The following is a 14,654-nucleotide window of genomic DNA, read 5'->3' as shown; positions in this document are numbered from 1 at the left end:
CTGCCGCGCCCGCTGCGCCCCCGCCGGCGCCGGGCCCCCAGCCCCGCGGCGGTGCGGGGGGCGCGGGGCAGCCGGAGGGGCGCGGCGTGTACATCCGCGAGTTCCGCCCGGCCGAGCAGGAGGCAGCGCGCCGCATCTTCTACGACGGCATCATGGAGCGCATCCCCAATACGGCCTTCCGCGGCCTGCGGCATCACCCGCGCACGCAACTGCTCTACGCCCTGCTGGCCGGTCAGTGCGCGGGGACCCCCGGGGGACAGTGGGTTCGGGGCCGTGGCCGAGCCGGGCGCAACCCGCGGGCCCCGCCGCGCTCTGCCTGCCGCAGTCCGCGCCCGCCCGGCCCCTCTGGGGACACAATCACAGGACTCCCTCCGCCCCGCTCGTCCCCACCTCGGGGACCGAGCCGAAGCTGCGCTCCTGTCCCTGCCTGGGACTCAGCCTGGGAGGGAAGCAGACCCCTACATGCTCCCTCGCACGGGCACAGACACGCACCCGCGCGCACCTGCTTTCTGCGGCGGCCCAGGGCGAGGTGGCCACCAGCGGTGGGGCCGGCCCGGGCTCCCAGCCAAGGCGCGCCGGACGGGGGCGTGGGAAGGAGCGTAGGCCCAGCGCGGGCCGAGGGCAGGGGCTGCGGGCGGGGGAGAACCAGGGTCTCCACCTGCGTCCCCACTCTGGCCGGCCCCCCCCCCCCCCCCCCCGCTTCGGTCCCCTCCCAGGTCATCCCCGGTGGGGGCGGGGTGACGGCAGGTAGCGCCCGCTGCTGCGGCTCCGCGCCTGGCGCGTGTAACTATATATAATCTGCGGGGCGGGGGAGGCTGCCTCGCCGGCTCCAAGTGCTAATTTATGAGGGGAAGACAGCCAGCTCCCAGGGTGCCGGGGAGGGTGTGCACCGAGGAGGCAGAGCAAGGGGGCGCGAGGGGGGCAGTTGGCCCTCCTGGTGGGCAGGCCCCTCAGGAACTTTGAGCTCCCCCGACCCAAGCTCTACCGGCAGAGGGTGGCTCTCCCCATTTCACAGAATAGGAGCTTGAGGCTGGCGGGGCGGTGCGACTCTCCCAAGGTCACGCAGAAGAGGCGACTTTCACTGCAGGCGCGTCTGCCTCCTAGCAGCTTAGATAGGGCTGGAAGCAATCTCGGGGCTCCCTCCCCGGTCCCTGTCCTCACAACACCCAGAAGCTGGCCCCGGGAGGGCTTTTGGCCCGGGTCCCCCATTGGAAGGTGGGGCTCCCCATTTCTCAAGGGTGGGACGGCCTCCAGCGGCCTGGACAGGCAGCTCCTTGGCTCCCACCAGGCTAGAGTGGGCAAAGGTGTGCAAAAAGCCACTTCCCCAGCTGGGGGAGGACCACATAGGTGGTGGACATGGACCATCCCCCAGGAGCCCTGCCTGGGGCTGCTCCCACCAGCCATTGAGGGTAGCTGTCCAGAGGCCACTGTTGTGCTCAGGATGTTGAGAAATCCTATGATGTCAGGCTATAAAGGTGGCGTATCCTTGGGGGAGAAAGTTTGGTGATAGGGAGAGTAGGAAAGAGCAGCTAGGATGACCCACTGCTCCTCCAGAGGAAACAGTCATGGCGTGTTTGGCATGGTTTCTCTGCCGACGTCCCTAACTGGCTTATTTACCAGGGGGCCTGCAGCAGTGTGTGGCTCGGCGTGGCCGCTCTGCCAGCTGTTCTGCCAGTGTAAGGGGGGGCCTGGGCCCATCTCCCCAACCCGGAGTCCGGCCCCCCATGGGTCTCCCAGCGCCCCACCCCGCTGCCGCTCATGGTGCCGCACCTCTCCCTGCAGTGCTCTGCTTTGCCCTGACCCGCTCGCTGCTGCTGACGTGCCTGGTCCCGGCCGGGCTGCTGGGCCTGCGCTATTACTACAGCCGGAAGGTGGTCCTTGCCTACCTAGACTGCGCACTGCACACGGACATGGCTGACATCGAGCAGTACTACATGAAGCCCCCAGGTGAGTCCCCAGGGTCTCCAGCCTCCCCTTCTCCCCTCCATTTGCCCCTTCTGCCCTCTCCCCCAGCCTCCTTCTCCTGGCAGAGCTGCCCTCACCCCAGCAACATCAGGGCAGGCCTGGGGCGAAGGCCAGGTACGAGTGGGCCTGGCTGTAGTGCCTCCATGATGTGAGCCTTATTGGTGACTGAGGGCTCTGGCCAAGGGTTGGGGGTACAGTGGGGTGGCAGGGGCTGTGGGAGGCAGGGCTAGGTCCTTGGTGCTGAACCAAGGTCCTTGAGTGTCCACAGAGGCCTGCCTGGCTCTGGGCCTCTGTCCTGTATCCTCTGAGGGCAGGGTGCTGACTGACCTGAGTTGGCCCAGGGCCATGGTGTCCTGGCCTTGCTCTTCATGCTGCCAGATGCCGTTTCCCTGGTGCTTATTGAGGAGGATGGGGGTCTTTCTTACCTCTTATTGGTCCTGCCTGGTGTGCCTTGCTGGACTCTGAGCTGGCCTGCAGTGCCAGGGCCCTCGTGGAGGGGAGCGTGTATGGCAGGGGCAGAGGACCCCATGGCAGGGAGAGGCCCCGGGGAAGGGCAGAGGTCACTCTGGGGAGATGAGGACCCTGGGGAAGCAGGGGTCTTGAGTCTTGGCCTCCACTTCTGGTCTCTGGGCCACTTACTGGGCCTGAGGGTCTCACTCCAACCTCCTGGCCTTCTGTAGAGGGAGGGGCTGGGACCTGATCTGGAGGAGCTTGCAGCCCCCTGGGGGCCGTTCTCTGTCCAGACTGGCCCTGAGGCAGGCTGGGTCCTGGGAGGCAGGGCCATAAGGTATCCCAGAGCCAGGGTGACCTGCCCTGGGACTGCCAGCTCTTGTGCCCACTAGCTCTGGCCGAGCTGGCTCATCTTGTGTTGACTGGTCCCGCCCCTGCCACTGCCTGGCTGACCTTGGGCACCTTTGGTTCTCCTTGACTCTTTCCCAATCCCACACAAAGCATCTTATCAGCCTCCATGGAGGCCTAGCTTCAGCCTGGCTCTGCTGGGATGGGAGGAGGTGCCTGGGTGAGACCAACCTGGCTGGCACCAAAGCCCAGGCTGCAGGAGCAGAAGGGGGCCCTGCCCCTGAGACATCTGGTGGGTCTGCAGGAAGGTCCCGCGAGGGCAGAGAGGCTGGGCAGCAGCTGATGTCCCTGGGAGCTGCCTGTACAATGGAGAAACTGAGGCCTGTGAAGGGGTGAGGCTCTCAGGACTGTCCTGACCTATGGTCTGGCCTTGGTGGGCCTGGGTGGAGTGAGAGCCAGATTCCCTGGACGGTGGGCAGGCCAGCTGATGGAGGGGGACAGTGAGGGGCAGCAGGTAGTCAGCACCACCCTCAGCCATTTCTGAGCTCTGGCCACATGCCAGGTTTCAGGGTATGGCAGTGAAGGAGACAGGAGACCCTCTTGCAGAGCTGATGGGTTGATGGGCATATCAGCAGACAAGACAGTGAGGGACCCCCCAGGGGTTGGGCAGAGGGGTGAGGAGTGTCTTCCAGGCAGGGGTCAGGTGCAGAACTTTTATTGGGGAGAGTTTGGCCACTCCAGGAGGGAGGCTAGGGTGGGAGGGGTGGTGGGAAGTGGTTGGTGGAGGACCTGGCAATGGAGGCTGGAGTGGCTGTGGGCGGGGTGTGTGCAGGCCAGTCTTCTTGGAGCGGCCACACCCCACTGGCCAGCCCCGGCCTCTTGTAGCCCCTGGGTCTTCAGTCACCAGAGGTGACCAGACTCTCCTTGTGGCCTGTGCCCTACAGGCCTCTCCCCTTCCATCTTCCTCCCCTCTCCCCGCCTTACCCCTCTGAGGCCTTCTCCCTCCTCCTCCTGCCCTGCGTGGGGCTGTGATTGGTCTGGGCTGTGGATGGGGATGGCTGGCCTGGTCACCGTTCTTCTCCTTCAACCAGGAGAAGCCAGGGTCGGTGGAGGGGTTTGGTGGTACCCGTGGCCATCCCACTTTCTCCACTTGGATTTCTGAAGTGTTCTCCACGTGGACCTTCCCCCGAGCCTGCTAGGGGCCCGCCTCTTTATATCCTGACACAGGCAGGCTACAGGGCTCCCAGGTTAAACAGCCCCTGACCCAGAAGAGTGGAGGCCACAGGGTTGGCAGAGCCAGAGACCCTGAGACCCCCTGAAGCCTCCGGGCTTGTGGCTCACAGAGATGGCCCTGCTGCCCTAGTCTGTTCTCCCAGGACCCTCTCAGCCCCCATTTATAGGGGTCCTTCTAAATGCTCCCTCATGGTACCTACCTCTTCTTTCTAGCTCCATGGTGTGGACACGTGGGGACAAGTGTGATGGGCTCCAGGTGGCTGGGAGCCAGGGCAGGTCAGCTGCACTCATGGCCTGGTCATCTGTGGAAGTCTAGGCATTTGGTATGGGTGTAAGTGGGAAGGGGAGGGGCCCATTTGGGTGAAGCCTGACCAGCTCTTGCTTTCTGGGGAAGGGACTCTGGCCCCAGAGCCCTCCCCTGCCAAGCATCAGGCCTAGGGCCACTCCAGGGCTGCTGTGGGCAGCAGGCAGGTCAGGCCTGGCTGTCTCTGCTCAGAGGGCTCTGGAGGGGCAGCTGTGTCATGCAGCAGTGCCAGCAGCAGTGACCGCCCTATTCCCCGCAGGCTCCTGCTTCTGGGTAGCTGTGCTGGACGGCAATGTTGTGGGCATCGTGGCGGCGCGGGCCCACGAGGCGGACAACACGGTGGAGCTGCTGCGTATGTCTGTGGACTCACGCTTCCGTGGCAAGGGCATCGCCAAAGCGCTGGGCCGCAAGGTGCTGGAGTTCGCTCTGGTGCACAACTACTCCGCGGTGGTTTTGGGCACGACGGCCGTCAAGGTGGCCGCCCACAAGCTCTACGAGTCTCTGGGCTTCAGACACATGGGCTCGAGTGACCACTACGTGCTGCCCGGCATGACCCTCTCGCTGGCCGAGCGCCTCTTCTTCCAGGTCCGCTACCACCGCTACCGCCTGCAGCTGCGTGAGGAGTGACCGCCACCTGCCTGCCAGCCTGCTACCCCGGCCACCCTGTCCGCCTGCGCCCGCCTGCCCGCCACCCGGGCCCGCTTTCAGACATTCACCTTGGCGTTTGTGTTGGGTTTTTCTTTTTTCAACATCACGTGGTTCTTTGGCTGGTTCTTGGGGGGTGTGGAGCTGTTGCTCATCTGTGACTCTTTGGGTGGGTCGGTTGTTTGCAGCCACGGCCCCTCGCCCTCCCAGCCTGCTGGGGCCACGCCGTGAAGAGTGACAGCATGGACCACCACGTACCCACGCAGCTGCCCGGCCCGGCTCGAGGGGCCTTTTCTGGCCCACCACCATTGGGGCAGGCCCAATCTTGCCCACCAAGCACAGAACCTCTGCAACGAGGCCCTCGCCCAGCAGGCTCCTGGCCACTAGCCAGGCTGTGGCTCAGTCATTGGTCCCCAGGAGGGGTGGCCTGTTGGGCTGGCCAGCCACTGCCCTGTGGAGTGCCGAGCTGGCCGTGGGCCCCGCTTTGCTCTGTGCATGCTGAGGATGTGGCCTGGCTGCAGCATGCCGCATGCCCACAGCCTCCCGCCCTGCTGCCCTGTCTAGACTGGGCCCAGACTGGTGAGCGCCCCCGCCCCACCTCTGAGCCAGCCTCCGGTGACCCACCTGCTCTCTGGAGGGCTGGGCCATCCATGCTGCCCCTGGCTTCACCTAGTTCTGCTTTCCTTTGACATCGTGTCTCCTTTTTTTCCTCTTGGTCCCACCCCTCCCTGCCTGGGCTTTGCTGATTGGCGTCATCGCCCAGGTGTGGTTCCCATAGCAACCTGTTGCACAGCCGTGTCAGGCCCTTCAGGAGAGCAGGGTGGGGAGGCCGTCGCGGGGTTGCCTCTCCCCCAGCGCCAGCTAGATCATGGTGGCCTCTCCTACACCTCCCTAAAAACCTTCCTGCCTCATAGCTGATGGGCTCTGCCCTGTGAATCTTACTAATCCAGGCCGCTGCCAACACCACCGAGCCCACAGCTTCTCCCAGCCTGAAACCGACCTATTTTTTGATAAGTTATTTAGACAGAATAGCACTCTGCATGACTTTAATTCTTGGGACAAAACGGTAGTTTATACCTTAATACACACACCTGTGTGGTCTAGAATATGCACTATTTCTGGCCCGGTTTGGTGGAAGTGGGTGGCCGGGGCGGGGGGGGCGTGGAGGATTTCAGAGTTTGAAATCTGAAGGGAGACCCTGATTTAGCATAACTTCTCCCCAAAGAGCATGCCTGGTTTGAAAGGAGGCTCTGGGCCACTCTGTCCAGCCCTGACGTGCAGGACTGAGGGCAGGATGGGAGCAAATTCCCCACAGCCTCTGGGTGGAGGAGTTGGGGCCGCTGCCTTCGGGAGGAGCAAGTGGGTCTCATGGTCCCCTGTGGTTCAGGGGGCCAGCTGTGTTCCCAGCCTCTCTTTCCTGAGGTCAGAGACAGGGACTGTCGTGTGTGGGATGGCCTAGAGGGGGAGAGGAAGGTGGTGGCTGACCTGTCCAGCTGTAAACCTGGACCCCGCTGTGGTGGCAGGAGGGGCATAAATGCCCACTGAGACCCCTTTATTTGGGGCTATGGAGGAGGGGAGAGTGGCAGGCATGGCATGCCACAGATCTCGGTCCCCATGCAGGACCACAGAGAGGACATTCTTAAAAAGGCGATTTGGAAATTAGCAAATGAGTGAAACAAGCCCAGGGCCCGAGGGGCCTTTTGTGCTGTCAGGATTCGAGATGTTTGCAGAACACTGTACAGACCCCTCTCCCCTGTACATTTCTCCCTGGTGGCGCCCCGTCCCTGCTTGGGAATGGGAGTTTTGTAGACTGTACAGAAATTGGCACCCTATTTTCTTGCAGCTCTCAGATTTTGTTAATCTGGATTATACAGACAGACGTAAAGTGTTTTAGCAAAATGGAAAACAGTTGTGCCTTTTTCCTCTTTCTGTTTGGTTTGGTTTTGGCTTGGGGGCGGACTTAGTTGGCGTTGAGTGTGTTGGGGGCTGCAGCAGAGCTGAGGCCTGGCCAGATGGAAAGGGCTGGCAGGGGCCGTGCGGGGTCAGCATGGTCGGCCATATCCTGTCAGGGGGTAGCTCGGGGACGCCGCCAGCTTCCTTTGATCCTGTGCCTTTGGAGCCTCTGGTCTCTCATGTGGGGGCATGTGGGTGGGGGCTGCTGGAGCCCACTGAGGCCAGGTCAGAGCCTGGGGCTCTGGGATGGCAGCATCTGGTTGATGTTGACCAAAACGCTTCACTGGTGTTGCTCCAGGGCAGTGGTGTGGTCCTCTCCTGTCCTGCTAGCATCTGTCTGTCCACTCAAGATCTGTGGGCTGGGTGAGCTGCTGCGTCTTCCCCGGTCGGACAGCCTAGAGGCTGGCTGGACTTTCGACCTTTCTTTATTGCCTTTTTTTTGCTGCCAGGACTTGGAAGAGATGCCGGGAGGGGCACAGCAGGATGGCCATGTGTCCAGAACCCTGCTGCCCAGCTGCTGCCTGGCTGCTGAAGTAGGCAGAGGCATCTATGTGCCCACCAGGCTGGGCTGCGCAGCGCCCAGGAGTGGGCCCTCACCTGGCCTGTGTGTGGTTCAGCAGGCCCCTGAGGACCACTGCGGGCAGATCTCCCATTCTTTCCCTGGGCTGGAGGCTGGGCATGCTGGTTAGGGGGCCGCGGCTTCCCTCCAGCCTGGGAGCTAACTGCTCCGCAAACGTGCACTGAGATGTGAATTTTATACGTTTGTAGAAATTCTGATGTTACTTCTTCTACCTCTGTGAAGTGTCCTCCTAGGGTCCTGCTCAGTGATGTGTCTGGGCAGCTTCTCTGAGTTGGCCGCCCTGGGCCCCCATGCCCTGCTGGCCTCCTGAGCCTCCCCCAGTGCCGCCTGGTAAGGCCCAGGGAAAGCCAGCCCCGCACCTGGCACCCGTGCTCAGGGGTCAGGGCTCCCAGGACTTGTCTTGTCTGTTTGGAAGTCTCTGTTTTGGAGCAGAAATCGGGAGGTGGAGTGTTCCAGAATGTCTTCATTGGATGAGTCTGGAACACAGAGCTGATGGGCAGCTCCAGGCAGTGAGATCTGGGCAGCTGAGGGCTCCTGTACCTCTGGACAGCCCAGTGCCACCAGGGTCTAGGCATGTAGCTGGTGGGCGTCCCTGGGGCAGCTCCCACCACTCAAGTGTGGGCTCTGCAGATAGCTGGCTCCTGAGGGTGGGTGGCCAGTGTGGGTGGTCTGCATGTGCTGAGGCCAGCCGTGGCCTGGCCCTGGGAAGGGCCATGTCCAGCCTGGCCTCCCACTGCTGCCCTTGGTTGAAGGGGGCTGAGGGATGGGGCCAGCCTACCCTGAGGAGGTGGGGAACTGGGCCTGCAAGAAGGCTTGGGCTGGGAGGCCCTACAGACAGCTGGCCTGAGGCCTTGAGGTCCTTGGACAGGCCCCACCTTGCTCTGGGCATCCTTCCTCAGAGAAGGCCCTTAGAGGGGACAGGGGGCATGCTCCTCAGGTGGCTTCCTCGGGTGGCTGGCAAGTGCTTGGGGGGCTCTGTGGGCCGGAGGGCCTGGCTCTCCTGGGAGGCACGTGAGCAATGTGAGTGCTTGTCCCTGCCTGCCAGGGGCAGGCTGGCTTGCGCAGCCCCTAACCCTGGCCCTTGCTATGCTGGGGCCAGGTGGGGGCCTGGGCGGCACCCATGGGGCCACCTTCCTGTCAGTGTCCATGGCTGGACAGTAGCCCCCAAGCCCTGGGAGCCCCCACCTCTCCCTGGCCAGGCAGGTGGTGTTGCTGCTGTGTCCTGTGTTACCTGCTGCTCCTGTGTCTGTTTGAAGCCACTTCTGTGAATCAGTTTTGGCCACAGGCCTGTGTTCCTGTCCTAGTGGTCCTATGGCTGAGGCTTTTAGGGTTTGAGTTCTGGGCAGACCCTGGAATATGTTTGCTCCTTGGTGCCAGCGATGTGCTTCCAGCGGTGGTGTGAGGTCCACTGGCAAGTGGGCGGCCCAGGGCCTGGGGTGGAAGAGGGTGAGCCCTGACCTACCATTGTCGGATGTATTTTTTTTTTTACAGCAATAATTAGCCATTTTGAAGAAGGGGTGTGCCTGTGTGTGTGCGCATGCACATGTGTGCGCCTGTATGTGCATGTGTGTGTGCGTGTGTGCCTGTGCTGTGTGTGTGTGCACACTCGTGTGGTGACAGGGAGGGAACCTGGTGGCCAAAGGCCTCCTGCTCCAGCCGTGGAAGGGGAGGCCAGGAGGTGCTTGGCAGGGACAGGCTGGCCCCAAGGCCTGTGCCCAGAAGCAGGGTCCTTGTGTAACCGTGCCCCAGCTCTGCTGCTGTATGACTCTCCCTTCTCTGGGGCCTGCCCGGGGCCCAGCAGACCTTGAGTAGTGCTCCTTCCCCCTTGGAGAGGGTGCTGGATGGGCCTGCATGAAGGAGGGGGGGCGACCCAGGATGAGCCTTTGCCTGGATCTCAGCGTGTGGGAAGGGTGGCAGGGGTGGTGACACTCAGCCACACTGGCCGAGATTAGATTTGGTGACACGGAGTCACCTGGACCAGGCTGTCTGACCACAGCTGCATGGATGCCGTGTCTTTGGGAGAGCGGAGCCCAGAGCATGCCATGGTGACTGGCTTCACTTACTGTGGTTTACTATTTATGAGCCCACGATTATGGTGACTGTCCTGAGACCCCAGGATGTGCCAAAAGAGCCCCAAGAGGGCCCGGAGGGGCAGCGGGCCAAGTTTCAGAGGAGACAGGCTTCAGGGCCAGGGGTGGGTAGGGGTCCCAGGCTTCCTGTGGGTGTGTGAGCAGCAGGAGGGGTGGGGAGCGGTGTGGTCCCTCCGCCTGCACGGCCTCCAATGCTGCTGTTTTTCAATAAAACCAGAGTTGATGGAACTGGGCTCCCGTGCTTTCTTGAGCTGTTTCCCGCCCAGTGCTGGGCCAGGAAGGGCTACTTTCCTGGAGACGCTGGGCTCCTCCTCCAGGAAGCTGGAGCAGGTGCCCAGGGTGACCTGTGGGGCTGAGAGGCCCCTGTCTCTGTGCTGGCAACCTCAGCCAGGCACCCCACTGCAGGCTGGGGTGTCCGCCCGCCCGCTTCACACCTCCCAGGAGCAGTTTGGCTCTGAGGGGTGGTGAGAGGGTGACCTGGGAGGGGTGGTGGCAGCCTGGTGTCTGTAAGGAAGGGAGGACGGCATGGGGTGGGGGGGTCCAGGCTGAGGAGCAGGGCAAGTTGGGGCTCAGGGACAGGCAGGTTCAGGGTGGACACAGCTCTTCGCAGTGAGCCTTCCTCTGGCCATGCTCCTTCCACCCTGACCCAGCTCCCCTCATGGGAGGAACTGACCTTGGCAATTCCTTCCCCAAAGGCTCTGCCCCCTCAGCATCAGGAGGGCATCAGGTGAGCTCCCTTCTCTGGGAGCGTCTAGGATGAGACCAGTGTCAGTGGGTCTTGAAGCCTGAAGGCACCAGCACTGGGATGTGCCCACCCCGTGGCTGCTTCCCTGCGTGGCATAAATGCCCCCGGTGCCCAGAGAACACAGGCATGTTTGGAGTCAGCTCCTGAGGTCACTCGTTTGTTTTGAGTGAGATGTACCATGTGAAGCCTGGCAGTGGTTGTGCCTCTCAGGTGACACAGCATAAAAACAGGCTGCCATAAGTGTGGCTACTGACATGCCACAGCACATGGACACAACACAGGCAGCTGGAGTGGAGGGGCCCAGCAGCAGTTCTGGGCCAGCTCTCCTGATTCTGGAATGGTCAGTCACACAGTGGTCAGGCCTGGCCATCCAGATCCTGCCCACCCCGTGAAACCAGTGACAATATCTTGAAGCCATGAGGAAAATGGGCCTGGGCCCAGTACACTGTGAAGACCCGCGTCACCCTGAAAAGATGATGCCATGTCCAGTGGGCTTTGTGAGGAGGCAGTGAGTAAAACCCTGTCACCATTCAAACAAGAGCAGCCGTGGCACGTGCAAGAGGCAGTGCTTTTGCCCAGACCTGGAGCTGCATCTGGGCACCCATCAACATGTTCACCCCACCCTGGACAGGTGCCGCGGGACCCAGCACCCCACTTACAGGGTGGCACGTGGAGTCCAGACCCAGATAACGAAGCAAGTGGGAGGGGCTGAAGCCCCTCAGGGTGCCAGGGAGGTCTGGAAATGGGACCCCAGGGCACATTCCCAGAGGCTGAGATAGAGGCAACAGAGCAGTGGTGCAGAGTGTGGGCCCAGGCTGCAATCTCACACAGCCTGCACGCTTACTAGCCGTGTGCACTTGTACACGGAGTGTCACCTCTCCATGCCCCACTGTGCAATGGGGGAGCATGTTGGTGCCTCTGTCACAGGCCACTGCGAGGCTCTTGGGGTGTACAGGCTGGGCCCTTCCCTTTGGCACTGGCAGGTCTGTGAGAATGGCTTTAAGAGTAGACTCTGGGGGTGGGGGCGGGGGAGCCAGTGCGTTCCCAGGGACTGGTCACCTGCCTGCAGGAGGCTTGTGGAGAGACGGCAGGGCCCAGGAGCATGTGACTCCGGAAGCCCTGACAGCCTGGCCAGGCCTCTTGGAGACTCGAGCACCCACGCACAGGCCCCTCTGGCCCTCCACAGGAGTCAGTTAGGAACACTCGCCCAATGCCTGCAGTGTGGTGTTCTCTCCAAGCCAGTGCCTGCCCCTGGGGCTGGCCTGGGAGGAAGGTGCATGCCCCAGTGTGGGTTGCGGGAGGCTTACAGAGCCAGCAGGAAGGACTCCCCGAGGCCTCCAGGCTGCTGGCTGCTCCTCAGGCACTTTCTAGGTGGTGTGCAGCTGTCGACCTGGAGGCACCCACCCCTAGCTCCACGGGAGAAGGGCTGGGGGTGCCCGCGCTGGGCTGGGCTGGGCCACTCCCATTGGGGGCACTCAGCCCTGACTCTGATCAAGTGGCTGAGGGTTGTAGACATGATATTTCCCACCCACGGGAACAATTCACTCGGACAGGGATGAGGACAGCTTTGCATAAGACATTTACTCCAGGGGATGACCCAGGGGGTGAATGTGGCCCTTGCCAGGGTCTGCTCTAGCCACAGAGCTGGTACAAAGTGCCGCTGACCTTGGGGAAGGCCACACAATGGGCTGGTGGAAACTAGTTCTCTCCTCCTGCTGTTGCCTGGGGCTACAGACAAAATGAAGGCGAAAAATGCACGCGCTGGGGGTAGGTGCTGACGAGGGGCCCTGCAGTGGCTAGGCGGTTGCTTGGAGACTCAGCAGGACGTGGGCTGGGCCGAGGGCCTGGGGCCTCCTGCAGAGGCACCAAGTGTCCCCACGAGCGGCCGGCACTCAGGCTCACCTTCAGGGGCACCTGCGGGTGGCAGCCAGAGGTGAGTACTAAGCCCGGGCCAGCCCTCCCTGGCCACCTTCCAGGCCCACACACAGGTGGACAAGGACTCACAGTGCACAGGCAGCCACTTGGCCAAAGACACGATTAGACACAGCCATAGCAACACTGCTGCGGACAGATGTACACTCAAGCACACTGGCAGTAATAGGCAGACAGGATCACACTGCATCCACCCCCGAGTTGTAACACCCCAACCTTGGCTGACCCATGTGGGCCTCTGTGCTAGTGAGCAGGCCTTGAGCAGGGGCTGGGCCAGGCAAGGTGCCTACCTGTGCTCACCACCTCCAGGACCTGCTCCCTGGGGGATCAGCTCTGAGAGATGCCAGGGGAGCTGGAGAGTCCTCCCTGGGACCCTGATCTTGAGTGGGCCCTTGCCCAAGGCCCTGGACCACGGCTTAACAGCTCCCTCTTGCCAGGGAGAGTGGAGGCCATCCATAGCTGCAACCCCCTGCTACCGGTAGGCCCCCTGCCGCCAGCAGCCCCTGCCACCTGCAGGACTACTAGTGGGATAGGATGGGGCTTCCTGGGCTTCCAGGGACCGCAGGGCCCCCAGTGTCTCTGCCTGTTGCAGGAGCAAGCATGGACTACCCTGGAACATAGGAATTCCCAACCCTGGTTGGACCCATGTGGGCACTCTTTCATCCGGCCAAGCTGCAGCCTGTAGGGCGAGGTGAGGGGTGCTGTGGGTGTGAAGTTAATGATGGGATTCGTGCCCTGACACCAGGGACCCAGAACATGGCCACGGCCCACTGAAGGGAGCGAGGAGGGAGAGGAGAGCCTTACCCAGAAGAGTGGAGACCACCAAGGGAGGAGGCGAGAGCCAGCCCTTCCTAGGTGACTCCCAGGTGCCTGTTGGGCCAGAGCCCTCCTCCCAGGTGACAGGGAAGAGTGACAGAAATGTCTCCGACCCTGCTTGGGTGGTCTGCACAGGCTTCCGGGACTCCCACCTCCTCGTTATTCCTCCATCTTCCTTACCACCCTTGGGGAGCCTGGACCCAGAAGTCTTCCTGACAAGGACTTGGAGCCCCCTCCGAGAAATGACCAACTAGGAGTGGGCCTGGGACCAGGATGGCATGCCCCGGGGTAGGTGGGAGCGGCACCGGGTGGAGGCTTGATGACACATCTCGCCAAGCCTCAAGGGGATACCTGGCCCAGCGTTTTCAGCCCCTGAGGACACCCACTGTGGCTTCTCACCAGGCAGATGGGCCACACCTTGTCATCCGGGGTAACTTTGCCCCTTGGCTGGGCAGGTGAGGGAGGGCAGCAGTCTGGGGGAGGCCCCTTGGGGAAGTGGACTCTCCTTTCCCACTTGGGCAGCTCTGGCTGTGAGTGTGCAGCTGGGGAGGCCTGACGAGGCTGAGTGTGACTGCCCAGCTCCCCACCCCTTCCCCCTCACCTGCAGCTGCAGCTCCAATGCCTGCACGTGCTGCAAGGACTCCATGGTTCCCCTGACTAGAGCTAGGACAAAGGGAAAAGAGAGGGGGGCAGGAGAACATCAGACCCCAGCCCTGCCCCGGCCCCACAGGCTCCCCAGTTGCTTCCCGAGTCCACATGGTCACCTGCGCTAGTTGGTCTGGCAGCTCCCACTGGCCACATCCACAGCACAGGCTTGAAGGGGCCTTAATTGCTCCAACCATGGGTCCCCAGGGGTGAGGAGAGCTCTTTAGGCCCCAGAGCAATGCTGTGGCCCCACCCACTCATTTTTCTGCTGCGGGCCAGCACTACTCAGCCTCAGGCTCAGCTTGCTGGTGTGGGGCCTGGCCAGGCGGGGTGGGAGCAGGTGCCATGCCAGGGCCTCCAGCTCTCTGTCCAGAGGCTCTGGGGCTGAGAGGAGGGAGGAGCACGAGGCAACCCATGTTCCCTGCAAACTCCCTGTTCCAGGTAACAGTAAAGGCCCTAAGGGCAGCTCCATGGTGTTGGCACTTGGTCCCACCGTGGGGCCTGGGTCACCATGGGGCAGTGGGGCTTGGGCCCTGGGAAAGGGAGCAGTCCAGGCCAGGTGGGGTGGTCAGCTGGGTCAGTGTTTCTCAGTTTGCTCTGAACTCTTTTGCCTCTTTGATAAATGAATATTTCATCCCATCCTACTAAGTTATCTGACATTTCAGTACAAAGATTGCAACAAAAACACTCAAGGAATGGGGAGATGCTGCCTTGTTCTTCGTCCTCTGTGGCTCCAGGGTTAACTGGCCGACTCCCTGGGGCACTGGTCCCTGGGGTGCGGGAGCAAGGCCAGCAGCTCCCTGAGGCCCGCAGATCCTGACTCTGTGTCCTGGTTTCCTCCTCTGTGCTGTGCAGAGGGCTCTGGCAGTGGCAGGAGGAGCTGGTCACTGTAGTCACTGCTATAGGGCTGTCAGGGTGGCAGGTAGGCAGCACTGTCTGCAGCCCCTG

At 62.2% G+C, this 14,654-nt stretch overlaps 2 protein-coding genes across 9 annotated transcripts in view; one reads left to right on the top strand and one right to left on the bottom strand.

Annotated features, from left to right (window-relative positions):
- Positions 1–2: 2 nt before the first annotated feature.
- NAT8L (N-acetyltransferase 8 like) lies at positions 3–9,796 on the top strand (the record flags this gene model as incomplete). Its single annotated transcript, XM_046655794.1, has 3 exons — positions 3–231; positions 1,783–1,947; positions 4,560–9,796. Coding segments are annotated over 3 exons (762 nt in total), but the record flags the coding sequence as incomplete, so codon positions are not given.
- Positions 9,797–11,679: 1,883 nt separating this feature from the next.
- Positions 11,680–14,654, bottom strand: part of POLN (DNA polymerase nu) — a 171,590-nt gene continuing 168,615 nt past the window's right edge. For 3 of the 8 annotated variants that reach the window (XM_046657041.1, XM_046657045.1, XM_046657042.1), the window contains 2 exons: positions 13,663–13,724; positions 11,680–12,227 (listed from right to left, as the gene is read on the bottom strand). In XM_046657041.1, coding sequence (XP_046512997.1) covers positions 12,042–12,227; positions 13,663–13,724 — 248 coding nt within the window. In that variant the 3' untranslated portion in view covers positions 11,680–12,041. Of the gene's footprint in view, positions 12,228–13,662; positions 13,725–14,654 lie in introns of those variants that run through there. The other 5 variants (XM_046657044.1, XM_046657043.1, XM_046657046.1 and 2 more) reach the window with 3 other exon arrangements.

The sequence above is a fragment of the Equus quagga genome, chromosome 3, assembly GCF_021613505.1.
Source record: "Equus quagga isolate Etosha38 chromosome 3, UCLA_HA_Equagga_1.0, whole genome shotgun sequence".
NCBI classification, from domain to species: Eukaryota; Metazoa; Chordata; class Mammalia; order Perissodactyla; family Equidae; genus Equus; species Equus quagga.
Note: the sequence above shows the minus strand (reverse complement) of the source record. Positions and strands in the feature narration are given on the sequence as shown.